Source organism: Lagenorhynchus albirostris, chromosome 1 (genome assembly GCF_949774975.1).
Source record: "Lagenorhynchus albirostris chromosome 1, mLagAlb1.1, whole genome shotgun sequence".
Classification (NCBI taxonomy): Eukaryota; Metazoa; Chordata; class Mammalia; order Artiodactyla; family Delphinidae; genus Lagenorhynchus; species Lagenorhynchus albirostris.
Window position 1 is genome coordinate 151,028,489 of NC_083095.1, and position 26,065 is coordinate 151,054,553.

Sequence of the window (26,065 nt, forward strand, 5' to 3'; positions counted from 1 at the left end):
GTTCTTTGAGAACATAAACAAAATTGATAAACTATTAGCCAGACTTATCAAGAAAAAAAGGGAGAAGACCCAAATCAATAGATTTAGAAATGAAAAAGGAAAAGTAACAACTGACACTGCAGAAATAAAAAGGATCATGAGAGATTACTGCAAGCAACTCTATGCCAATAAAATGGACAACCTGGAAGAAATGGACAAATTCTTGGAAATGCACAACCTTCCAAGACTGAACCAGGAAGAAATAGAGAATATGAACAGACGAATCACAAGCACTGAAATTGAAACTGTGATTAAAAATCTTCCAACAAACAAAAGCCCAGGACCAGAGGGCTTCACAGGCAAATTCTATCAAACATTTAGAGAAGAGCTAATACCTATCCTTCTCAAACTCTTCCAAAATATAGCAGAGGGAGGAACACTCCCAAACTCATTCTGCGAGGCCACCATCACTCTGATACCAAAAGCAGACAAGGATGTCACAAAGAAAGAAAACTACAGGCCAATATCACTGATGAACATAGATGCAAAAATCCTCAACAAAATACTACCAAACAGAATCCAACAGCACGTTAAAAGGATCATACACCATGATCAAGTGGGGTTTATTCCAGGAATGCAAGGATTCTTCAATATACGCAAAACAATCAATGTGATAAACCATATTAACAAATTGAAGGAGAAAAACCATATGATCATCTCAATAGATGCAGAGAAAGCTTTTGACAAAATTCAACACCCATTTATGATAAAAACCCTGCAGAAAGTAGGCATAGAGGGAACTTTCCTCAACATAATAAAGGCCATATATGACAAACCTGTAGCCAACATCGTCCTCAATGGTGAAACACTGAAAGCATTTCCACTAAGATTAGGAGCAAGTCAAGGTTGCCCATTCTCACCACTATTATTCAACATAGTTTTGGAAGTTTTAGCCACAGCAATCAGAGAAGAAAAAGAAATAAAAGGAATCCAAATCGGAAGAGAAGAAGTAAAGCTGTCACTGTTTGCAGGTGACATGATACTATACATAGAGACTCCTAAAGATGCTACCAGAAAACTACTAGAGCTAATCAATGAATTTGGTAAAGTAGCAGGATACAAAATTAATGCACAGAAATCTCTTGCATTACTCTATACTAATGATGAAAAATCTGAAAGTGAAATTAAGAAAACACTCCCATTTACCTTTGCAACAAAAAGAATAAAATATCTACGAATAAACCTACCAAAGGAGACAAAAGACCTGTATGCAGAAAACTATAAGACATGGATGAAAGAAATTAAAGATGATACAAATAGATGGAGAGATATACCATGTTCTTGGATTGGAAGAATCAACATTGTGAAAATGACTCTACTACCCAAAGCAATCTACAGATTTAATGCAATCCCTATCAAACTACCACTGGCATTTTTCACAGAACTAGAACAAAAAAATTTCACAATTTGTATGGAGACACAAAAGATGCCGAATAGCCAAAGCAATCTTGAGAACAAAAAATGGAGCTGGAGGAATCAGGCTCCCTGACTTCAGACTATACTATAAAGCTACAGTAATCAAGACAGTATGGTCCGGGCACAGAAACAGAAATATAGGTCAATGGAACAGGATAGAAAGCCCAGCGATAAACCCATGCACATATGGTCACCTTATCTTTGATAATGGAGGCAAGAATACACAGTGGAGAAAATACAGCCTCTTCAATAAGTGGTGCTGGGAAAATTGGACAGCTACATGTAAAAGAATGAAATTAGAACACTCCCTAACACCATACATAAAAATAAACTCAAAATGGATTAAAGACCTAAATGTAAGGCCAGACACCTTCAAACTCTTAGAGGAAAACATAGGCAGAACACTCTATGACATAAATCACAGCAAGATCCTTTTTGACCCACCTCCTAGAGAAATGGAAATAAAAACAAAAATAAACAAATGGGACCTAATGAAACATAAAAGCTTTTGCACAGCCAAGGAAACCGTAAACAAGATGAAAAGACAACCCTCAGAATGGGAGAAAATATTTGCAAATGATCAACTGACAAAGGATTCATCTCCAAAATTTACAAGCAGCTCATGCAGCTCAATATCAAAAAAACAACCCAGTCCAAAAATGGGCAGAAGACCTACATAGACATTTCTGCAAAGAAGATATGCAGATTGCCAACAGACACATGAAAGAATGCTCAACATCACTAATCATTAGAGAAATGCAAAGCAAAACTACAATGAGATATCATTTCACACAGGTCAGAATGGCCATCATCAAAAAAATCTAGAAACAATAAATGCTGGAGAGGGTGTGGAGAAAAGGGAACCCTCTTGTACTGTTGGTGGGAATGTAAATTGATACAGCCACTATGGAGAACAGTATGGAGGTTCCTTAAAAAACTACAAATAGAACTACCATATGACCCAGCAATCCCACTACTGGGCATATACCCTGAGAAAACCATAATTCAAAAAGAGTCATGTACCAAAATGTTCATTGCAGCTGTATTTACAGTAGCCAGGACACGGAAGCAACCTAAGTGTCCATCATTGGATGAATGGATAAAGAAGATGTGGCACATATATACAATGGAATATTACTCAGCCATAAAAAGGAACGAAACTGAGTTATTTGTAGTGAGGTGGATGGACCTAGAGACTGTCATACAGAGTGAAGTAAGTCAGAAAGAGAAAAAGAAATACCATATGCTAACACATATATATGGAATCTAAAAAAAAAAAAAGGTCATGAAGAACCTAGGAGCTAGACGGGAATAAAGATGCAGACCTACTAGAGAATGGACTTGAGGACACGGGAAGGGGGAAGGGTAAGCTGGGACAAAGTGAGCGAGTGGCATGGACATATATTATATACTACCAAACATAAAATAGATAGCTAGTGGGAAGCAGCTGCATAGCACAGGGAGATGAGCTCCGTGTTTTGTGACCACCTAGAGGGCTGGGATAGATAGGGAGGGAGGGAGACTCAAGGGAAGAGGTGTGGGCATATATGTATATATGTAGCTGATTCACTTTGTTATAAAGCAGAAACTAACACACCATTGTAAAGCTATTATACTCCAATAAAGCTGTTAAAAAAAATAAAAGAAAAGAAAGGTCTTCTCTGTTTGTATTCCAGATTCTGCCACTACCGGAAGTCAAAATCTTCCAGAATAAGTTGTTCTTGTTATAGAATCTTAGTGTAGGGCGGCAGTTGTAGTCTCTGTCATGCAGTCTATACCCTGTAGTTTGCAGTCTATGCCCAGAGTGCTCCAGTGCTCTAACAGCCTGCCCTTGTTTGCCCAGCTAGCTAGTTAGCACAGAGCCAGGCCCAGGACCCCAAACCCTGGAGCCTTGCTGTGGGCCGGCCTCTCCCTGCCTGCCCACCTCTACTTGAGAGATCACCTCATCTCACTGAAGTCATCTCCTTAGTATCCCACTGTAAGCTGAGGCACCCTGCAAACCTCTCCAGGCCTGTGCTTCCTCTGCTGGGGAAATACTTAAATAGGACCACCTCTCCTTATCAGTGACCCTCTTCTGTTTTACGAAATCCTCACGCCATCCCCATACGTGGAGAGAAGTCATGGGAAGGGCACAGCTGAATCCGCACACTGAGTCCTGTGCTGCGGGCATCTGCTGCCTGGTCAGCTCTGCAGTACTGCCTGCAGCAAATTGCCGTCTCACGTGGATTCTTGGAGGCCTGTGGTGGGGCCTCATGCCGGTCACAGTGCAGGGCAATCTGGACAGATGTAAGAGTCTCACCTCTTGTTGCTTTTTGCTTTCCAGAGCACAGCAGCTTGCTTTTGATGTGTGCGTGTCCTGGGTTGCCTTCTCTGTAATTTAATGCAATTTGTTACTTACCAAGGCAGGGGGGTCTTTGGTTACAAACGAGCCCGTGTGAGTCGGTTAGGACTACAGGTGGATTTAATGATGCTTCCTGGCCATGCCACGGTAGACAAATGGCGTGAGACAGGGAAGAGCCTTGTGCTTGCCGTGTCCTCCACTAGGGGAGGTAACCCAGCATCCCTGGGAAAAGCAGAAAGGGAGGAAGATCCCCTTTCCAGTGCTCTTCATCTTTCTGTTTCTATGAAAATAATAGCTTACGTAAATGTGCTTGTGGGCTCTTGTGTTTCTGACATCATCGATTCATTTCTTTGCCAGCTTTCCTCATTTTGCCATCCCAAATTCTATTGTATTCATTTCCCCATTGAATCATCTACAAGCCAAGCTCCTTTTAGGCAGAGAGGTCTAGGAGTTGCATCGGGTTGCAGTGGGTTGGCATCAGGCCTCTCCCTCCCATGCTGGGCTAGTGGCAGAGGTGGAGAAAGAAGAGCCAGGGCCACTGCCTCAGCTACAGGCCTCTTGAGATTGGATCAGGGCCTGGACCAGTCTGGAGGGGGATGCATGACAAGAAGCCCCAGAACCCGTGCAGTGTGTGACCTCCACTTTGTGGGCAACAGGACATCCATTCCAAGAGACTCAGGAGATTTTTCTCTCATTCCACCCCTGTGAGGCCAGGGATTGTGGGAAGCCACAGACTGACTTGTCAGCAGGGGAAGCATGGAGAGAGCACATATATATCCATGCATGAGTTCCTTACTTTTAAACATTTATAACAAAAGATTCCAGTGATAAATGATACTGTTAGAATGTATTCCCTTCCTACAGGACTTACTGTTGTGCATTTGCAAAACTAAATCAAGCCTTTAATTTGCAGACACCTACTGTTTTGTGTGTTGAACACACAAATTCTATTATAATAGAAACTGAGGGTGCATGATGGGTTAAATGAGTAAAGATACATCCCATCCCTCAAGAAGCTCTGTTAGGAGAGATAAAGGAATGAACCACTAGTTGGCATCTGAGTCATGGGAACTTAGGGAAGGAATCATCTCTTGTTTAGGCCTATATATACCAGTGTCCCTTCTGTTCACTTTTGATGGCATTATAACATCAGGCATGAAGTGGAGTTCTGAAATGTCTCACCCAGGGGATTTTCCCCTGTTGACAGCCTTGCTGGCCTTAAAATAGGGAGCTCTTTTCATTCCAGTCCCAGAAAGTGATGCTTGTGTTGTGATTATTTTGCCATGGAACAGTTCCTGTCTCTATCACCATTGTACACAACGCAATAGGCTGTGTTCCTTCCTAAGAGTCATTAGGTTTCCCTAATGGGATGATCTAGAGGAAGAAAATAGAGCTCTGGCCCTCCTCCCTCATTAATGCTGTGTCTGCTTCACATCAAGCTCATTGAATTGTTTTTCTCCTTACTTGAGACTGTTCTTTCCTCCTTGACTCAGGAAGAGGATTTAAATCCTGGCTTTCTTGACGTGGGACTTTAATACATTTGCTATTGCAGCTGAACCCGCCTTGCAAGCTGTGAGCAGAAATGCTGTTTCAAGATTGGCACATAATATGGACAGTGCTCTGAGGTTTGCTTTATAAGTCGAAAGACTGTCCCGTAGGCTTTGAGAGTTTGTCATTGGCGCACTCCACCTGCATAGCCCCCCAGCCTCGATAAAGCCAATGGAGGTTCTTAAGAAATGCTGGAAACGCTGAGTACAGATGATTGACATCTGCTGCTCAGTGTCATAGTGACCATGTGTCTCTACCTCCTCACTTTGGTTTTGGTGTCATACTGGGAGCTCCTGTTTCAGCTGTCCCTGGAGCCGGTGAGGGCCGGGGGTGGAAAGCTCATCAGAGCCTAATAATGCTTAGTTTTCTCATCTTTGTTTTATTCCCCATGGGGACCTTTATTGCCACATGTCTATCTCTTGGCATGGCTCTTTGTTTAAGTAAAAACAAGATAACGCATGCCCTTTCAAGAATCATCTCTTGTTTAGGCCTATACATACCAGTGTCCCTTCTGTTCACTTTTGGTGGCATTATAACATCAGGCATGAAGTGGAGTTCTGAAATGTCTCACTCAGGGGATTTTCCCCTGTTGACAGCCTTGCTGGCCTTAAAATAGGGAGCCAGTTTTCTCATTCCAGTTCCAGAAAGTGATGCTTGTGTTGTGATTGTTTTGACTCAATCTTGTTATTTTTTTTTTTTTTTTTAGACTTAGAGTCCCCATGGGTTACCTAATTCCAGCCACTTATTAGTGGACAAACATGAAGGTGCCCTGAAAGCGACTGATGTGAAAAGTTGCCTTGATCCTTCCTCCGTAAGGCTGGTTAGTGGGAACATGGAGCAGGAAGGAGGGAGGTAGCAGAAAGGAAAGGGAGGATAAAGGAGAGCTTTAATGTGGGGGTTGAGAAAACAGAAGGGTAACAAAACATAAGCCTCCTTACAGCATCTGCAACTGACCAAGCTCTAAAGGCCTGGAACAGCAACAGCTGTGAAAAGACCCAGGTTGTCTCATTCTTCTAGCAGTTGTTCGTATAAGTTCTTACAATTTATCACCCCAGCATAGACTGGGGAAGATGAGATTATAAAATGAGATATTAAAAAAAGAAGGAAGGCTGGCCGATTTCTCTTCTGAAAAGGATTTTATCACATAACCAATTAACTTAGTCTAATGGAGGGAGATAATTGCACAAATCTAAATAAGTAGAAAGTGGGAATTGTCAAAATATGTTTGAAAGCAAGGGTCTAACTTTTAGATGTACAGTTACTCAGGAAATTTCAACAGCTGTTGCTAAGCAGAGGCACCGCTGGGCCATCTTTAAATATTGGCACTTGTTTTCACAAAACAAATGTTTCTTTAGGAACTTCTTTTTGATAAAGAAATAGTAGTAAGACACTTGACAAATGCTCGTCATTGATTTTACATTTTTAAACATTTTAACAAGGTGGCCTCTTAAAGGGATATAACTCCCCCCCGCCCCCCCCACCCCGCATCCCCCAAATGCATATATGCTCTGATGACCACAGGGAGTAGCAGAGGGAACTCAGCTCTGGCAGGAAGAGAAAAATATATGAAGTCTTCGACCGTGTCTTTAACTTCCATTCCTTAGAATTGTGCCTTGTGGCTCCTCATATTACCTGCCCCAGGAGTGAAGAGCCACCGTATAATTAGATTGCAGCATTTGCACTCTGTGGAGGCTTTGACAAGTGAATCTTTCTGAAATTGCAGAGTTTTCAGATAGCTGGAGGTAAAGCCTTAAGTGCTGGTGCTTCCATTTGGAAGTCTTTGCTGTAGTATATTTCTAAAATACCTGTGTATTTGACTGGCTTCTTAAATGCTGAACAAAATTTATCCTCTTCTTGATGGCTTAAGAGTATCATTATGGCTATCATTTGTTGTGTAATAAAGATGTACATCAGTGGGCACTGATCCTACTAAGCAGTCCAGAAACTTGGATGAAAGAGTTACTCATGTCAGTTTACCTCTTGGTCATTTGCCTCAGTCTTTCAAAAATAGAATGAGACACAGTCGGCCAGAGAAAGTGCCTTTCAGCTAAATTCATTCACACATAGACCATGGAAACAGTCTTTTCCTAAAGAATTTTATTTGCCCTTCAGAAAACCATCTCTGCTTTTCATTCCTGCTGTAGTTACTCTTAATTCATCAGCTTCATTCAGAATATCAGGAAATTGTTTGGGCCTCGCTTCACATATATAAAACTGAAGGCATTGGCTTTCATGTAGTCTCTCTCTATTTTTCTTTCTTTTTTAAAAAATTTATATTATTGAAGTGTAGTTGATTTACCGAGTTGTGTTAATTTCTGCTGTACAGCAAAGTGATTCAGTTATACGTATATATACAATTCTTTTCCATTTTATTTTCCATTGCGATTTATCCCAGGGTATTGAATACAGTTCCCTGTGCTGTACAGTGGGACCTTGTTGTTTACCTCTTCTATGTGTAATAGCTCGTATCTGCTATGTAACCCCAACCTCCCAGTCCACCCCTCCCCCCACCCCAGCAACCAGAGGTCTGTTCTCTGTGTCTCATGAGTCTGTTCTCTGTGTCTCTGTGAGTCTATTTCTGTTTCACAGATGAGTTCATTTGTTGTATTTTAGATTCCACATATAAGTGATATCATGTGAAGTTTGTTGTTCCCTTTCTGAGTTACATCACTTAGTATAATAATCCCTAGGTCCATCCATGTTGCTGTGAATGGCATTTATTTCGTTCTTTTTTATGGCCGAGTAGTTAGTATTCCATTGTGTGTGTGTGTGTGTGTGTGTGTGAGATCTTTTTTATTCATCTTTTGATGAACATTTAGGTTGTTTCCATGTCTTGGCTATTGTGAATAGTGCTGCTGTGAACATAGAGGTGCATATATCTTTTCGAAGTACAGTTTTGTCCGTATACATGCCCAGGAGTGGGATTGCTGGATCATATGGCAACTTTATTTTTAGTTTTTTTGAGGAGCCTCCATACTGTTTTCCATAGTGGCTGCCCTAGTTTATATTCCCACCATCAGTGTAGGAGGGTTCCCTTTTCTCCACACCCTCTCCAGCATTTGTTATTTGTAGATTAATGATAGCCATTCTGACCAGTGTAAGATGGTACCTCATTATAGTTTTGATTTGCATTTCTCTAAAAATTAGTGATGTTGAGCATGTTTTCATGTGCCTGTTGGCCATCTGTATGTCTTCTTTGGAGAAATGTCTGTTCAGATCTTCTGCCCATTTTTTGATTGGGTTATTTGTTTTTTGTTGTTGAGTTGTATGGGCTGTTTGTATATTTTGGAAATTAAGCCCTTGTCAGTCGCATCATTTGCAAATATTTTCTCTCAGTCCATAGGTTGTCTTTTCATTTCATTTATGGTTTCCTTTGCTGTACAAAAGCTTCTAAGTTTGAATAGGTCCCATTTGTTTATTTTTGCTTTCATTTCTATTGCCTTGGGAGACTGACCTGAGAAACCATTGGTACGATTTATGTCAGAGAATGTTTTGCCTGTGTTCTCTTATAGGAGTTTTACGGAGTCATGTCTTGTATTTAAGTCTTTAAGCCATTTTGAGTGTATTTTTGTGTGTAATGTGAGGGTGTGTTCTAACTTGATTGATTTACATGTGGCTGTCCACCTTTCCCAACACCATACTGCATACAGTCTCTTAAGCTAGAAAGCTTTCATCCCAGACTCCTTCTTCTTAGCACAAATCAAAAAAATTTTTTTCAGTCAAATTTAACCTATCACTTCAAACTTCTGGGTTAGATATTCATCTTTTCTCACCTGGACTCTTTGGTTTCCTTGCCATTAATCTCTTTCTGCCTTACAACTCAGGAGTTCTTGAACTTTTTGGTCTCAAGATTCCTTTATACTTTAAAAATTATTGAGCATTCCAAAGAAATTTTGTTTATATGAGTTATATCTTCAGTTATTTACCATATTAGAAATTAAAACTGATACATTAAAAATATGTAATTCATTCACAGTAACATAGTAAACCCACTGCTTGTTAACATAAAGAGCATATTTTCATGAAAAATAACTTTTCCAAAGCAAAAACAAAATTAGAAGAGTGACATTGTTTTACTCAAACTTCTGGCTCAGTAGAAAACAGATTCTCATATCTCGTATTCATTCAGACTGTTGCAATAGGGAAAATCCAGCCTAACACAGATATATGCTTGAAAAGGGAGGAATATTTTAATAGTTTTCTCAGATAATTGTGATATTCTTCTTTGATACCATATGAGAATTGACAAATGGTAAGTTCTGAGAAGTTATCTGTAGTGTGGAATGTGAAATCATATCACTGAACTTTCTGTACTCTAGCGCATTAAAAGCCACTTGGTCTATCTTGTACTTTGAATGGATTTTTTTATCCATACATGATTTTCTAACATCATGCATTGGTCATTTGGGAAATGTTGATTCACAGAATAATGCAACTCTTCCAAATGTTGAACATTTCATTCTACAAATCAGAAAATCATGTTTGGTAGCATCACCACCAATCTCATCTGAAATGTCTTTAAGTATTAGTAAATTGGCAAGTTCACGGTGGCAGATACAGGTTTTCAAAAATCTCATTTTCCCTTGCAAGTCTGTTATCATCAGCAATAAATACTGCCAGTTGCTTCTTTTGAGAAACAGGTTCACTTTGTTCATTTTCAGGAAAATACGCAAGTTCTGAAGAGCCATGCTTCGTTTGCCAGTCTTTCTTTCAAATAAAAATGTTGTTCCATGACAAACGTGTCTGCATCAGCTCACAACTTAAAACAATTGCACAGGTGATTTTTCTCAAGACAGCCGTAATAACCTCCATGACAGAAGTATTTTATGTCTATTTCCCATTTGTCGCACAGAGTATCAAAAAGATGAGTATCTAAAGCTTGAAATTGAATGATACTGATAATGTCTACAGCTTCATCAAGGACATTCTGTGTGAAAATACTTCTTTGTTTTTCATACTATGAAGAATATAGCAGCTGCTGGTTCACTTTGGTACCGCTGCGTTGGTTTGTGCTAAGGCCTGTCAGTGCAAATGTCAACACAACAAAAGGGTAAATGACATTGTAGGATTACTGTGAAAATAGTTTTGACCCCACAGATGCCCTGAAGAGGTCTCTGAGCCCCTGAAGGTTTTGCAGACCACTTGTTGAGACCCGCTGCTCTGGCTTATGTTAGAGATTCTTGCTAAACTTTGTGGTGTGGCATGGACTTCACAGTCTGGCTCCTGAGATTACTCAGACGATACCGTCAACTCTGCTGTTCTGTTCCACACAGTCCAACTGCCAGCCACGCCAGACTCCTCTTTATCCACGAGGTATTCTCTGCCTGAAATGTATCCTTGGAGCCTACCAGGGTACTTACTCTTGGATTCTTTAAGACCCTTCTCAGAAGCGCTGCCCCGTGCTGCACTCCTCACTCTCTCAGGCCTCCTGCATACCCTTCTCTCACCATCTTTACCCTCTCTGGTGCATTGGGTGGTGGAACCGTGCTGGGAACTGTGAGGCCTGCGCAGTACCGCACCTCCTGATAGGGGCGCTGCCTTAGCCATGTTTCATGGGCAGGGACCTGCCACGGTGTCTCACACACGATGGGCATTTACAATGTAGGATGCCTGGTGGGTATCTTGAAAGAAAAAGAAACACAGGAAGAACTTTGGCAAGGCAGATTTCTAGTTAATTGACAGTTTTCTTGTAGGTACAACTTCAGTGGACTTTACCTAAGAGTATATGTCATTTATCAATTTCTCTCCTTAGGGCACTGATAACCTTTAGTAGTTCCCTTTCTTTTAAAATTCTATGTCCTATTTTCATAGCAAATATATTTGAGGCTTTTACATTTTGTTAGTTCAGCTTAAAAATGGTTTAATCAATATGGCAGGAGTTGCAACTAAAAACTGGGTGGAGAAAAGGAAGTTCCTCATTGATTACCCATTAGTATGAGTATTTGGGATTGAACCTCTATGTAGAATTTGGAGAGTTGCCTTTGTAGTGACACAGAATAGGTCAAAGCTACTTTGGGTTTATTGGTAAAAAGTTTAGAGGCATAGAGCCATTAGAATTCAGACCCAGGAAAACTCTACTTGTATGAAAGAAAGATAGTAACAGTAAGCCATATTAAATAATACTGTAATACTGTGCTCTTTTGAAGACTACTACTATTATTATCACATCCTCACAGGGAAGCAAAAGAGAAGTATTAATAATAATCTTATAGATGGCAAGTTGCAGGGACAGAGCAAGGCCTTTTCTGTGTCCTTCCTGCTCAGTGCTGGGGACTCGGGGGGTGACCCTCATAATACTTTATGCTCTTACCAGTTACTTACACTTATCTTCATGGGTTCCCTGGTTTGTTAGATGTACTGTCCTTGATATAGTGCACAGCCAGTCAGTGCTGTGCAATCTTCTGAGCCATTAAACATACATACATATGCACACACATATTTTTGGAGAAATTATCAAAATGCTTCCATGAAACTTGGTCCTGAATTGACCGTTGTGTGCAGAGTATGTATATTTTTAAGTTTCGAGGGGAACAGTTTTTTTCTCTCTTCAGGGTTTATATTAAAAACATTCACATTAATTTTGAAAAGAGACATAGGCATATTTAGGAAGGTACTGGGATATCTGTTGGTTAAAAATTATGAACAAATAGGGGCTTCCCTGGTGGTGCAGTGGTTGAGAGTCTGCCTGCCGATGCAGGGGACACGGGTTCGTGCCCCGGTCTGGGAGGATCCCATGTGCCGCGGAGCGGCTGGGCCCGTGAGCCATGGCCACTGAGCCTGCGTGTCCGGAGCCTATGCTCTGCAACGGGAGAGGCCACAACAGTGAGAGGCCCGCGTATCGCAAAAAAAAAAAAAAAAAAAACTATGAACAAATAAAATAGTAACCCCCAAATTAGTATGTATTTAGTCAGACAGATCTCCAGCATGGATAATCTTATACAGCCCACCCAAACTGCAATTTTTATTTAAAAAAAAAAAAATTCAGGGTAGGCAGAGAATTTTGTTCTTTTACTTGCTGATTAAGTTCTGACATGTCCCATTTATTGATAAGGTCTAACTAATGCCATTTGTTTGTGGTGAGCAGAGTAGATCCCTTTTCTCTAGTGTGTGTCTCCGTATCAAAAATCCAGGGGTTATATACATTTATGAATAAAGGAGCTTCTGAATCTAGGTTGCCTGTACCAGTTTGATCTACTCCTGAGAATGGGTTACCTTGCCTGAAAGTTCCTCTTCAGACAAAGAGATGGATGTTTATTCATTCACATAGGAACCATTTGTTGAATGCTAAATAAGCCCCAGAACCTATAGGAAAGCCAAAGAAACAGATGTCTCCGTCCAAGAGACTTGTACAACAGCTACCCAGATAACTCTGATAATCTGTGATTTAAGTGTGATAGGAGTGCTAACGCAGTTCTAATAGAGTTGGAGGAAGGACAGGGCCAGTTTTTTTTGTTGTTGTTGTTTTTTAATACAGAATCACATTTTTTAAAAATTATTTATTTATTTTGGCTGCAGTGGGTCTTTGTTGCGGCATGCGGGATCTTTTAGTTGCAGCATGCAGACTCTTAGTTGCGGCGTGCATGTGGGATCTAGGTCCCCGACCAGGGATTGAACCCGGTCCCCCTGCATTGGGAGCATGGAGTCTTACCCACTGGACCTCCAGGGAAGTCCCAACAGGCCAGTTTTTTGACTGAGGTGTTCAGTGGAGGTATCAGGATGTGATGGCATTTGAAGGGGTCTTAAAGACTTGACCGGTTTTGCTTCTGTGGGGAACAGGACAGCAGGGTGCAGGACGTGGAGGCAGCCAGATGTCACAGCTAATCTGAGCACAGTAAGTTGACTCGTGTGACTGCAGTGAAAGAGTTTTCCAAGGAGAGGTGAGAGGAGAGACCCGAGAGGTTGGCATGGTGCTAGGCTTTCCTCCCAGAGTCACCTCCAAGAGCCACATGCTGTCTGTCCCGTTGGTGACACTGGGTGGGGACTGTTCAGGGACACTTTGAGTTCCATCCAAATTAGGCACTTGGGGATTGGCCAGGAAAAAAATCTATAAATATCTGTCTTTTACTTCTTTCCCTTTGCTTCAGATAAAGAGGCTTTTTTTCTTTTTTTTTCCCAAGGCTAACTCTTCCATTTGAATTCCCAGTCCTATCTTGACCTTAAATTTTAAAGAACTGTTTCTGTATAAAACAGCTTGGCATTCAGATGCATAGTAGCTCCTTTAGTCTTAGCTTCTGGGGCAGCTACCTACCTTCTCCCCTTATCAGAGGAAAGAGAACCTAACTTTTCCCTCTGTCTTCTTTCCTGTCTCATGATACAAAATATTTTCAGAGGGAGCATGGTGATCTGAATCAAAGCAGAGGTGTTTTCTTCTTTCAGCTGTATCTTAAGTGAGAATTTTCAGTTACTTGTTTTTTTCTTATATGCTCCCTTGTAGGCTGACTTAAATACCTCTTTAAAAATAAGGCAAAGATGTAGCGATGATAGTAAAATAAAAAATATTATAGCAACTAATACTTATATAATACTCATGCCACAGGCATTATACAAAATACTTTATGTGTATTCATTCCTTTATTCCTCATAGCAACATTTTTCTTTTATCAATACTATATGTCTTGGGACTTCCCTGGCTGTCCAGTAGTTAAGACTCTGCCTTCCAATGCAGGGGACGAGGGTTCAGTCCCTGATTGGGGAGCTAAGATCCCACATGCCTCATGGTGCAGTCAAAAATTAAAAAAAAAAAAACTATATGTCTTTATTATTTTTATCTCCTGACAGTAGTGTTAAAAAGTAGGTTTTCTTCTTGAAGGATTTTTCTCTTTTCCCTTTGTTTTGTCTTTTGGACAATTGATATAAAGAGCAAGTTATACCTCTTCATTTTTGGGGAAGGCTTGAGTGTACTGGCATGTGTTTGCCTGGGAGGGATGAGGGATGTCTTCCATGGGAAATTGAGTCATTTTTTGGCTTGTCTGACTGACTGTGCTAGAGCTGTTCTTTTTGCTGTGAAGTGAAGAATAAGAATAAGTCGGGTGAGTAAAGTAGCACATTCTCATTTTATGTGAGATTCAAATTTTTCCTAAGGATATGGTTATTTTAAACACAAGTTTTCATGTCTGGCCAGGATTTTTATCCTTTAAATCTAGAACCTCTTTTAGACTACTCACCTTTTGTGTATGGTTAACAGTGACAAACACTTTTTCTCTCCTGTAATAACTGAATCTGGTCAGCCTTTTGAAAAGTCTTAGGATTATGATTGTGGTAAGAAACAAATGCATCATCAGTAACTCAGCCAGCCTTTGGATGTCTAGTACTGTTTTTGGCACTCTGGGAGAGATTTAAAAAGTACCTGTTGCCTTTAAGGAAGTCACCATTCTACTTAGAGTAAGACTAACATGCAGCAGCAGCAGCAACAAGGAAGAACACAGGACAGAGCACTGTAAAGTCAGTGCGGCAGAGTCTAAGGACCACCTTAGTTCACAGTACAGCGTTAGAAGGAGAGTTAGAGCAGGCAGAGAGCCTAACTAGAAAAGTGGGATTTGAAGGATAGATTGTGGTTAAGGTGGAAGAGACACAGTAGGGAATTCCAGAAACCACGATTGTCCTAAGAGCCAGGGTTCCTGAGGTAGGAAGAAGCCCATATCCTAATTGTGGAACCTTGAGAGATCACCCGTTTACATATCTTGAGGAGTGACAGCAAATGAGGTTGGATAAGGATCATGGCGTAGTATGATACCCAGACAAGGGAGATTAGACTTGATGAGGCTAGAGGCTTGCACAGCCTTTCTGAATTACAGCACAAATCATACCGCTTCTGTGCTGGCACATCTTCGATGGCTCCCTGTTGCCTCTGAATAGAGTCTGAACTTTTTAGCACGGCATCATATGCTTCCATAATCTAGCCTGTGAATGCTTTTCCAGGCCAGGGCCATAGCACTGCTCTCACAGGAGTCTGATGCAGGTAGTAGACGGCTCGCTCGTCCTCTGTCCTACCTGTTGCGCATCAACGCCTGCACCTTCTCTCACAGTCTTCATTTGGGATGCCTGCCTCCTCCCTCCCATTTTCTCTCTTTCTGTCCCTTTATGTTAAACCACCACCTTCATGAAACTTTTCTGCCTAATCAGTTTAGTCAGAGACCTTTATTCGTTGCTGAAACCCTACATTTCATTTGTACTACCCATGCCGTCTTATATTTCATACCATTGCCCCTGCTGTGTTTCCTTGAGGTCCCAGAAATGCCTCATCCATCTTCATATCTCTCATAACACCTCACAGAGCACCATAACTTCGGCAGAGATTTAAATATTGTTGAACAGATAAATAAATTTGGCTAATATTAGCTAGTTGGCTACTAGTTGGCCATGACATGCTGGTGATGACAGACTCCCATGAGGAAATTCTCGTCCATAATTGTCAGTGTTGTTTCCCTGACCTCATTGCCTTTGTTTTATAGAGTGAGGTTTGTTCTTATTTCCATAGATGATCATATGGAAAGGGAGTTTCTTACTTGTTGGCTGTTCCTTCTGTTTCCATTTCCTCGCCAAAACACTGTCTGCCCTGCTTCCCTGCTCTAGCTATTATGAAACCTTTGTTCATATTCCTGACGAAGATGCAATGTGTGCACTCAAGTGTTCTCTTTTGGTCTCTGTGACAGGATCTCTTGGAAAGAATTGAAAGAACGGGCACAGAACTCACTTTGTGTTAATGGTCCTTTTTCTCTGTTAATGCTTCATTTACTTCTCAGAAAGTTTTTTGTTTTTTGCGGTACGCGGGCCTCTCACTGTTGTGGCCTTTCCTGTTGCGGAGCACAGGCTCCGGACGCGCAGGCTCAGCGGCCATGGCTCACGGGCCCAGCCGCTCCACGGCATGTGGAATCTTCCCGGACCGGGGCACGAACCCGTGTCCCCTGCATCAGCAGGCGGACTCTCAACCACTGTGCCACCAGGGAAGCCCCTCAGAAAGTTTTTTACACACTAAAGTGTTTATTTCCAGGTTAGCCATCCTGTAGCAACCATATTTTTATGATTCACTAAGGCACCTTGTCTGAAGGGTAAAATGTCTTAGGAGAAAACTGGAAAAAGCAAACAAAGTGTACAGGCAGAACTTAAATTTTCCCCTGTGAAATGGTAGAATATTGAAATTCAGCTTTCATCACTCTACTACTGCACCGGAACTTGCCCTCACCAAGCAAGGTCCATGAAACATTTACATACCAAAACCCAGATCTCTTATTGGCTTGACTTTTTCACAGCATTTGGCACTGTTTACCGTTCTTTCTTTCTCTTTCCTCGATGTCACATCTGTGTGTTGACTTCCAAATTGGGGTGCCCAGCCGCAGCTGTTCTCCCGAGCTCCAGACACAGATGTTTATGTTACATCTAAAGGGAGATGTTCTTGTAGTACCCTGTGATTCCTCTATTCTGGCACTTCTCACACACACTATTGTAACTATTTAATGTCTGTCTGGTTCTCTGTTATATTCTCAGTGCCAAAAATAGGTGTTCAATGAATATTTGTCTAATGATTGAACGAATTTCATTTACTGAAAAGCTTGTAGGAGATTCAGGACAGTGACACATGAGAAGTTGTAGTTTACAATCACAACAGTATTATGGATTTTCCATGTAAAACTTCTTGGTTGTTTAAATTGTTACTGATAGTAAATTTGCCCTTTTTAGCATCCTTAAGCAGTCTAGGTTTTTAAAATACTAATGTATTTTAAAGCCACATTCGTTGGGAAACTGAAAATTCAACCTAAAAAATTAAATATTTACAAATTATCTAGTACACTTTAAACAAGGAAAGATGTAAAGTGAGTTTTACAATAAAATCACAAGATTATAGTATGGAGGAGACCTGTTTTGACACGTCCAACTAAGAAAAGATATGAGAAGTGACTTACTTCACCACAAGCTTATATACTTCTAACGGTGTGGTATTCATGTTAAGAAAGCCAGTTGGATCTTAATCATCCCAGTGTACTCAACACCAGAGGGTTTTGTTTTGGTGTTTGCATCACAAGAAGGACACCGACTAACTGAGAGCCCTCAGTCGGGTACCCTGTGGCATGAGGAACAGTTGTGGGAACCATGATCCAGAAGAGAAGCTTTGAGGAGGGTAGCGAGTCGTAATAAGTATCTTCAGATGTTTGAAATGCTGCCATAAGAAGTAACTAATGTTTGTTCCCAAGAGGAGAACTGGGAACAGTACACCCATTCATTCTAAAGGAGACCTAGAGAACAGTTGTCAGTATCCAGAAATCTTTTAGTCTCTATGCTGGATGTGTTCATTCTGATTATTATAACATATTACCAATAGTGAGAAGCTATTAAAAAAATTAAATATCAAGTATTAAAATGTTGGCAAAGAAATTGAGTCCGTTGAATGTAATGACACACTTTTCTACCAGTACTTTCTAAAATTAGGAACCATTTGTCATTTTTATTGAAAAAATAAAATCTTTTTCTATCCTTTGGCATTTGTATAAAATCAAATGTAAGAATGCCAATAATATGAGTAACGAATTCTAAGTTTTCTTTCCTCAAATTTTAACTTACATTTTCTCCATGATAGTTTCATTTCTTTCAGTTTAGGGGATTACTCAAGGCAAAATAAGACGCATATGGAAAAAAAGATTTACAGAACCGAGTTTAACGCAGACTCATTTTATTAGCTGTGTGACCTGATACAACTGACTTAAACTCTGAGTGCGACTTTTCTGCATCTGTAGACAGTGATGTTTCACCCTGTAGCTTTTTATGAGGAATAAGTGAAATTGTACATGTGGAAGCACATGGCATACAGGAAGCACTCAGTGAATGTTGTTATTAATAAATCTTGCCCCAGAAGACCTGTCCTAGAGGTTAAACTATCCTATCACCACTTTTCCAGATGAATTCTGATTCGGCTTTCTCCCTTTCTCCCCTCCTCCTGCCTTTTATTTCACCAAGTTGTTGGTAATTTTAGTAAAATTTAACATTTGTGTGCTTGTTCCCCGAGACCTATTTCCTGTGAGGAGCACGGGTTGGTGAAGAGACATTTTTAAAGCTTTGTCTTGTCTTACTTCCATCTTAATTACTTTTTGCTAATGTTATTGTGGTCAAACAACCTGCTGCTACCAGCTAAATTGTGTTAAGGTTTCTTCTTGAACAAGTCAAGAAAGGGTTAAAGCAGAGGAGCTGCCTGCTGCTGCCAGATGGTAGTTTGAGGAGAATTGCTGGTTGACCGGTTGCTTGCCCTTTAGGCCTTCCCCTTCTCCTTTATTCTTTTAACCTTCTTGGAACCTCCAAATCTGGGAGTGGAAGAAAAGCCAGAGGAGTGGGGGCCCTAGGCCTTCCTCTCCTGGACCAGTAGTGCTTAAACACCTAAATTGAAATGAAAAAGGAAATCCTCGCTGGAAACAATGCAGCTGTTGTAAATAATTCCCGTCTTCTCTCAATTACTCAAACATCTTATTTGGAGCAGACTGTTATTTTAAGCAGACTGGAGTTGCTCACATGGAGGCTATAATAATAAAAATAATACAACGTTTTATCTATATTTTAGTAAACTTTGCTACCAACAAATGTGTAGCTCTGGATGACTCAGTATTTTTTAAGTTAGTTGAAATCATAGGTTAATGATAATTGTTGACTGTGGTAGACGTTTCCTTCCTTTTCATTTCACATGAAAAGTGGAGGTGGAAAATATAATTAAGCAAGAATATACTACGTTTTCTACAACAGATTTTGCGAGAACTTCTCAATCCCTTTTTCTTTTTCCTCTGCATCTTCCCACATCCTGTGAGCTATATGGCAAGTGATAAAGATTTGTTAGTCTCAGACTGACCATATCCGATCAAGAAGGAACTTCAGATACGATCTAGTGTCCAGCCCTTCTCATTTTCCAGTTCTGGAAACCCAGGTCCAAGAGTCAAACTAATTATCCCAGGATGCTCCATGAGATAGTGGCACACTTAGGAATGGAAAGAACCTTTGATTTTCACCTTGTGCTCCTTGCAGAGACAAAACTGATCATTGGTGGGTCTTTTAGCCAGTGACATGCTACTACTTTATGTTCACTTTGGGGTACAGGACAAATGTTTTAGTAGCAGTAGACACCCCTCTCCCCACCCCAGTGCTTGCTGGCCTTTGTGTTCTGTTTGGATCTTTCATATACCCACTAAGTGGTGTCCTAATTCAGAAACTTTGCTGTGAGACTTTAGATAGGGTTCTGCCTTAACTGAAACAAAAGGAGCCAAGTAGAGTTGACCCATAAGAATGCTGAAATAATTTGGGTAAGGGTTAGACCTTAGGAGTTAAATATCAAGGGAAAATTTAGTTCATGAACAGAAATGCTCTAGTTAACTTCAAATGCATAAAATATTTTTATACTTCATTTTCTGGAATCCTTAAGAGTATATGTTGGGCCTGTGGTATGAACAGACTTTAAGCACTTGAAGCTTCTATTGAAGAACGTAGGGCTCTTGTTGTGGCTGGAGAGTGGGATGGAGGACACAGAAAGAAGGGAGATATGATTAATCTTGTGAATAATTACTATTGTAAGAGGTTGTAAATAATAAACATATTTTACTACAAGTTCCCAAAATTAAAGAAAAGGAGAATATTCTTAAAGCGAAAATTCATAGGTATCAGCTCTATGGTTTGGATGTAAAATGGTTGGTTTCTGTGTTTCAAAATCCTAACAGAGTAACTCTTCAGTGGTTCCAGATGTTTTTGATAAAAACTTGGAATTGTCACATCAGCAGCAAAAGCACTGGACTATAGACTCAGTCTTCTGTGGAGAGTGCTGAACAAATCCAGAGGGGAAAGCAAAACAGACTCTTCCCCCCACCCAGAGTATGTGTTCCCTACCCAGAGAATTTGTTCTCCAAGAAGGAACAGAATACTCAAGGACAATTCCAAATCCTTTTAATATGTTTATGTGTACAGAAAAGGTAGGAAGTCTCGATTTCCAGCCTGTAGCACAAAACCAGCAGATCATCCGAAATACAGAAATTAATCTGTTTGTCTCAAAACAGTAATCTCGGCCATTTCAGACAATAGTATAACTTTGAAAGAGGTTTCTAATTATATAAACTTCTTGAGGACAGAGACCTTGTTCTTTGTTTCTTTTGTTTGCCTTTGCTGCAAGGCACAAAATATCTGTTAAATCAATATAGATTATTTAAGTCAGGAGTTACACGAGGTTGGGAATAGAAAGGCTCCGTGGTGATTAAAGCATCTATGATCCTTAGGGAGATGCCTGGAAACCTTGGAAGCAGGAAACATTTGATTCTAATTAAAACAGAAGGGAGCAGCAGTGAGGAATAAACCATACTGAGGACAGAGGGGTGGCAGCTTTGTGTTTATATGGGGAGGAAGGAGAGTTCTAAATTATTGCTTGGTGAAAGTTCATACAGAAAAGATAATAAACTATCCATTTTCCCCTACACTAAAGCCTAAAGGACCTTTCGATTTGTGCCCTAGACCACATAGTTTCAGAGTAGTTGTAAATCCCCGGACAGGTTCCCACCCTTTTGGTAAGCCTGAGCTAGAATTTTATTTACAACTTTCTAATCTCTCTCTAATCATCTGTTTCTACTGTTTCCCATCATCACTCTAATGAAAAGCAACATCTGGTTCACTGTCCACGTTGGTAACATCACAGAACTAGGCTCACCGAGGGCGTGTGGGGAAGGGGAGGGACTATCTACCTCCCTGCGGTGGATGGAACAGTGTGGGACTGGGCTCAGCGGCTGCGGTGTGTTAGGTAGAGGGGGAGATGCGTACTAGCAGGATTCGCTGCCTTGCTCTCCTTTGAGCTGGTTAGCTACTTGAATGCCTGGCCAGAGGAGATGGTGACTCATCAGACCTTCTCTACCCCTTTCATAGCTCCTGGAAAGCCTCTTCACCAGCTCTGTTTGTGATATTGACAGAAATTTAAGTATTAAATCTCTTTTTTCCTTCCACTTGTGATGTTTGAGTCCCCTCATTTACACTCTAGCCAAGGACTCCTCTGGCCACTTGAGGAAAATGTCAGCTGCCTAATGCTCCTCGAAGGAGAACATCTTTGGAGTTTTCCTTTCTCCACTCTTCCCTTTTTGTCCCCCTCAGCTCCTTCTCCTCCTTTCCCTCCCAGATCATTTATGGCCCAGGTAAGAAAATGAATTCTAGAACAGGTCTGCCCCTGAGAATCTTGGCTAGGGTGGGGCTGGAGGGCTCTTGGATAGTAAGAGAGCGGGCGCACAGAGTGGTAGAGCCACACTCCGGGCTCAGTCAATGTGAGTGGTGGCCTTCAAGGGGGGAAGAAGTCCCAGCCAGGTGACTCTTCTTAGCCACACAACGTACTGACGCACGTGCCTGTCATTCTACTCCTTTCCTCTAAAATTTTCTTTAAAGTGCTCCTCCTACCACCTCCCCATCCCTCCCTTCCTCTCCGCCAAGAAAAAAAAGCTGACCTCTTGATGATTTCTAAGCCTTGTCAGTCACTTCTGTAACCCCTTCTGGATCCTGGAAACATAGCCCTGAAATATTGGCTAGCATTTTTCTCATATTAAATCACTGACTTGCGTTTGGCAGGGAGATGCAGTGTCTGCCTTGTGTAGTTTCAATTTCCCCAGTTTCGTGGAACAGATAAGTGTGTTGAACTTGCCTGTGGTGTTTAGGATGACACCCCCTCCCTTTATTACCATACCTCCCCCGACATCAGAGCGCTTGGGGTACATCTGGAAATGCCTGACAGAGCCTTTTTCATGGGGAACAGCGTGAGGAGGAGAAAGGGGAGGAGGAGGAAACGGGTTGGAAAAGGAAGCCTTGTTTTTCCCTTCTTCGTCTGTGGATGAATCACGTTCCCACCACTGCCATTAGGTTTTCAAGCCTCCGAGGCTGCTGGTGCAGGGCTGAAAGGGCAAGTAGTGACGTTCCTGAGAGGCAGGGAAAAGGGGTGAGGGGTCTGGGGTAGGGAAGGGCCAGCGCCCAAGAAGGGAGGGAACAAGAAGGGAGGAGTGGTCTTTTTTTTTTTTCCCCTCCTTTCGCTCTGCTGTCATTAGATATTTTCAGCTGAAATCAGAAGCAAGCCCTACCGCCTGGCGAGCAAGAGGCTGACTAAAGACTCTTTACTTTGAACAGAATCTCAGAGCTTCAACTTTTTTTTTTTTCCTGTAAAGGAAAAATTGATTTTCCTTGTCTTTGTTTTATAAGCAAGAAGAGGATTTAATGAGAGAGTTTTTTCCTATCATCCCTTCAAATTAGAGTTGTCTTCCCTTCTTCGCTCTTTCTCTTTTCCTGACAAAGTACATACTGGATTTTTATTGCCTGCTTTGGGCTACTCCACCACATGCGTCAGCCGTTATGTGTAGCCGGTTAATTCTTAATTTTTCCACTGGAATTATCGCCAGTGATGGAAATGGTGTGTGCTTCTCTTTCGGTCAAGATCTGCCTAAGGTATAGCATCTGGAAGCATTTATTGTTCATATTATGAATTGTAAATTGTAAATTCATCATCCCAGTGCTCTGAAGTTGGCCAGGAAGTTCTCAGTCCGTTCAAGGAATTGGGATTCTGCTTGGTTTTCTTTAATTCATTTTTTGACCCTTTGAGGTTTTCTACATAAAGAAGTCTGGAAGTCATAACTCCCCTTCAGCTCACGGTAAGAAATTTGGAGCTCTGGACTTGCGGGAGCGCGGTGGTCCCCCAGGTTGACAGTGGGTACGTCTCCTGCATCTTACTTCTTCTCTTCTGCATTTGGACAAAATGTATGAACGGCACAAGAGGCGCTACAGCCTATGTGACATCTCCAAGGTGGACAGGACTGTGGACGTGGTGTTGCTGAAGGTAAGGGGCCACACTCCATCCACTCCAAAGCTCTCAGGCTCTTCGTCTCTGAATCCAGTAGCTGGATTCCCTGGCCCCCCTGTATCGGGAGAATGGCTGAGAAGTGTGCGTATGTGAACAGTGGGGAGTGTTGGGTTGGGTTGGTGATTTTAAGGTTCTTAGCAGAATATCTGAACAGAAACAGTGGGGACTTCAGAATCAGCATTGAGCCGCTTACTGTTTCAGTGTCATTTTACTTGCTTTAAAATGGATTCTTATGCTCAGGAGAACCTCATACTCTTGAAAATCACAGACGGAGAAATTCACCTTCAGAGTTGCCCTTTCCTCAGATGTCTGTGTCCCTCTGTCCCTGTCATCCCCACCCCTCCCCTCCCAACCCCAGGCCCCCATCTGAGGGGGGGGATCTTTCTCTGTCAGTCTCTCTCCTTCTGCCTCTGTCTCTTTGTCTTTTGCCCGAGTCTTTTCTATCTGTTGTTTCTGCCGTCTCTCCTCACAGCTCTGAGGGGAAAGATAGACAGTCCTTATTTCCTTTGGAAGGATCTCCAGTCAGTCTATTTATTAAAGTGGCAGAGTGGCCCCTTTGGCTTTGTTTGACTGCTTTTCAGGGCTAGCCTTTGAATGTTAATAGCTGTATTTGTTTGTTTTCTCCCGGTAGTGATGCTGGGTGTCTAAGCAGGATGGGGGCGGAGACTCTGGATGGCTGATTGCTCACAGAAGGCATCCTTGAATCTAAAATTAGTATGGACTCCTCCAGCCATAAGATGGGAGTCTGGGAATGTTGGACGACTCAAGGAGCACTTTTTGGAAGTTTAGCAGTTTTCTGGCAAAGGCAGGGGAAATTGGAAGCCAAGCAAGTGCTTCACAGTTGCCAAGAGACCCTCAGTACCTGAACTTGTGAAGGTGTAGAGCCAGGGGAGTCCAGGCAAAGTAGTAATGTATCGCCCTGGTCAGGGAACTAGTGGAGCTGTTGTACTGATTTATCAATTCAGTGTATTACTTGGGACTCCTGAATTCTTTTCATTGGTCCATTGAGGCCAAGAAACGGCTCAGAAGGCTAGACACAGAAGTCAGTGAAATAACACTACCATGCTGGACGAGGGGCTAGGTGGAGGAGTTGTGACTGTGGAGGGCGTGGCGTCTGTTCTTCCATGATCGCTGTCAGGTGGTGGTTTGATATGCCAGGCCGAGGCTGAGAGCAGTGGGCAACTTGGCATTTTGAACTTGATCCGAGATATTATTCATTTTAGTTTCTCTGAAATGTGATTTCCGCTGTGAAATCACAGTGATGTTTTAAAATTTTTGACCTCATGTTTAGGAGAGACTAGTTTTTAGAACCTTTATATGCTTGACTCTTTATGATTTTACCTGTCTGGGGGAAAAAGAAAGAAGGAAAAGAGGGGAGGGAGGATAGAAAATCTCAATCTGAGTATCACAAGGAGTATGGTACATTTAAAATAGTGCTGAAGTGTTCAGTGCTCTTCACTCTCATGGGGCATGAAAGCCCTCAGGAATGGGGCTAAAGTAGCACAGGCTTATTGGCCTCGTAGATGCTGTTTTACAGTTTTAACAAAACACTTTTATGTATGTTATTTTGTTTGAGACTGACTGGTCAGGCAGCAGCGGTTCCCCCACCCCTTCATATGAAGAGATTGAGGATTCTCCTGAGCCAGGGTGAGGAACGTAAAGGACTTGAGTGACGTGATTTTTTTTCCACAAGGCCACAGCTAATAAAGGACATAATTAGGGTTTTTTTAGATGTACCTGTGTTTGTATTATTTTTTTGCACCATATGGCCCTTACGCAATGAAAGATTTTCACTTCTCAGAAAGTAAGCATTTATTACAAATAAGTAAACACAAAGAGTCCTGAAAATACGCTATTTTCAGTTTGAAATGAGACGGGTGAGTTTGGTTCTGATTCTTTGCTTTGGAGACAGAGAAGGTGACATCACTGAGAGCTCTACATGAAAACTATACTAATGACCTGTTTGATGTCAGACGTGCTAGGTCCAAGGGGCACACGGGTCTTTAAAGTCCTCGTATTGCTTAAAGACAGGCAGTAAATAGAGAAACAAAAAGTACAAATTACTGTTAGCGATTTGATAGAAATAAACAGTGTGTTCTGTGGGAATAATGGGAATCGTATTTCAGATAGAAGATCTTTCTGAGGTGCTGACATTTAAAAAACTGTTCTCCAGAGGATAAAGAGATGCTGGAGCTATACCAAGGGAAGGCATTCCAGAAAGAAGGAACGGCAGATACAGAGGCCCTGAGGTAGGGAAGAATGGGCAGGGCCATTGTGATGAGAAAATACTGAGCAAGCGGGGTGGAGTCATAAGCAGGCCCTGGGAGGGCTGGGCCTTGACAGCCATGGTGAGGAGTTTGCTTTGCTTAGATATGTTACTTCTCTATTTTTTTAGATCATTCCGGCATGTGGGAGTCACTTAGGCTGCCATTATGGTAGTCCAGGCATGTTGAAATGGCTTTGTGGTCTGAAGTGGTAATAAGTGGATGGGTATGAGATACAGGCATTTAATTTTTACATCATTCCTAGTGTTTGTCTCATTTTACATGTGGAAAAACAGATTCGGAGAGTCAGTAATTTTCCAAAGTTCTCACAGCTCACACATAGTAGGTAATAGGATGCAACCCCAGATCTGATTGTTTTCAAAGTTCGTGTTTTTTCTTGCTACCCTAGGTCTCTTGAGTCAGCCAATTCCTCTTATTACATGAATATGTATATCAATTTTTATTTATATATATATGTATGTATTTTTAAAAATCTAACTTTTTCTATCGGAAGAAGTCTTAGAAGTTATCACAAGCACTTTTTTCCCCAGTGCGGGAATTCGTTCTACAACACTTTGAACAGGTGCATGATCTCATCTAAATTCATTTTGCCACACAATTTTT

The 26,065-nt window shown here is 41.4% G+C and overlaps 1 protein-coding gene across 4 annotated transcripts in view; it reads left to right on the top strand.

Moving 5' to 3' along the window:
• The window catches only part of AKAP13 (A-kinase anchoring protein 13), a 338,516-nt gene that overhangs the window by 201,855 nt on the left and 110,596 nt on the right, over positions 1 to 26,065 (top strand). The window contains exon 1 of one of the 4 annotated variants that reach the window (XM_060156086.1): positions 22,491 to 23,153. The exons of the other annotated variants lie outside the window; for them this stretch is intronic. Within the exon in view, the coding sequence (XP_060012069.1) occupies positions 23,073 to 23,153 (81 nt within the window). The 5' untranslated portion in view covers positions 22,491 to 23,072. Of the gene's footprint in view, positions 1 to 22,490; positions 23,154 to 26,065 lie in introns of those variants that run through there. 4 annotated transcript variants of the gene reach the window in all.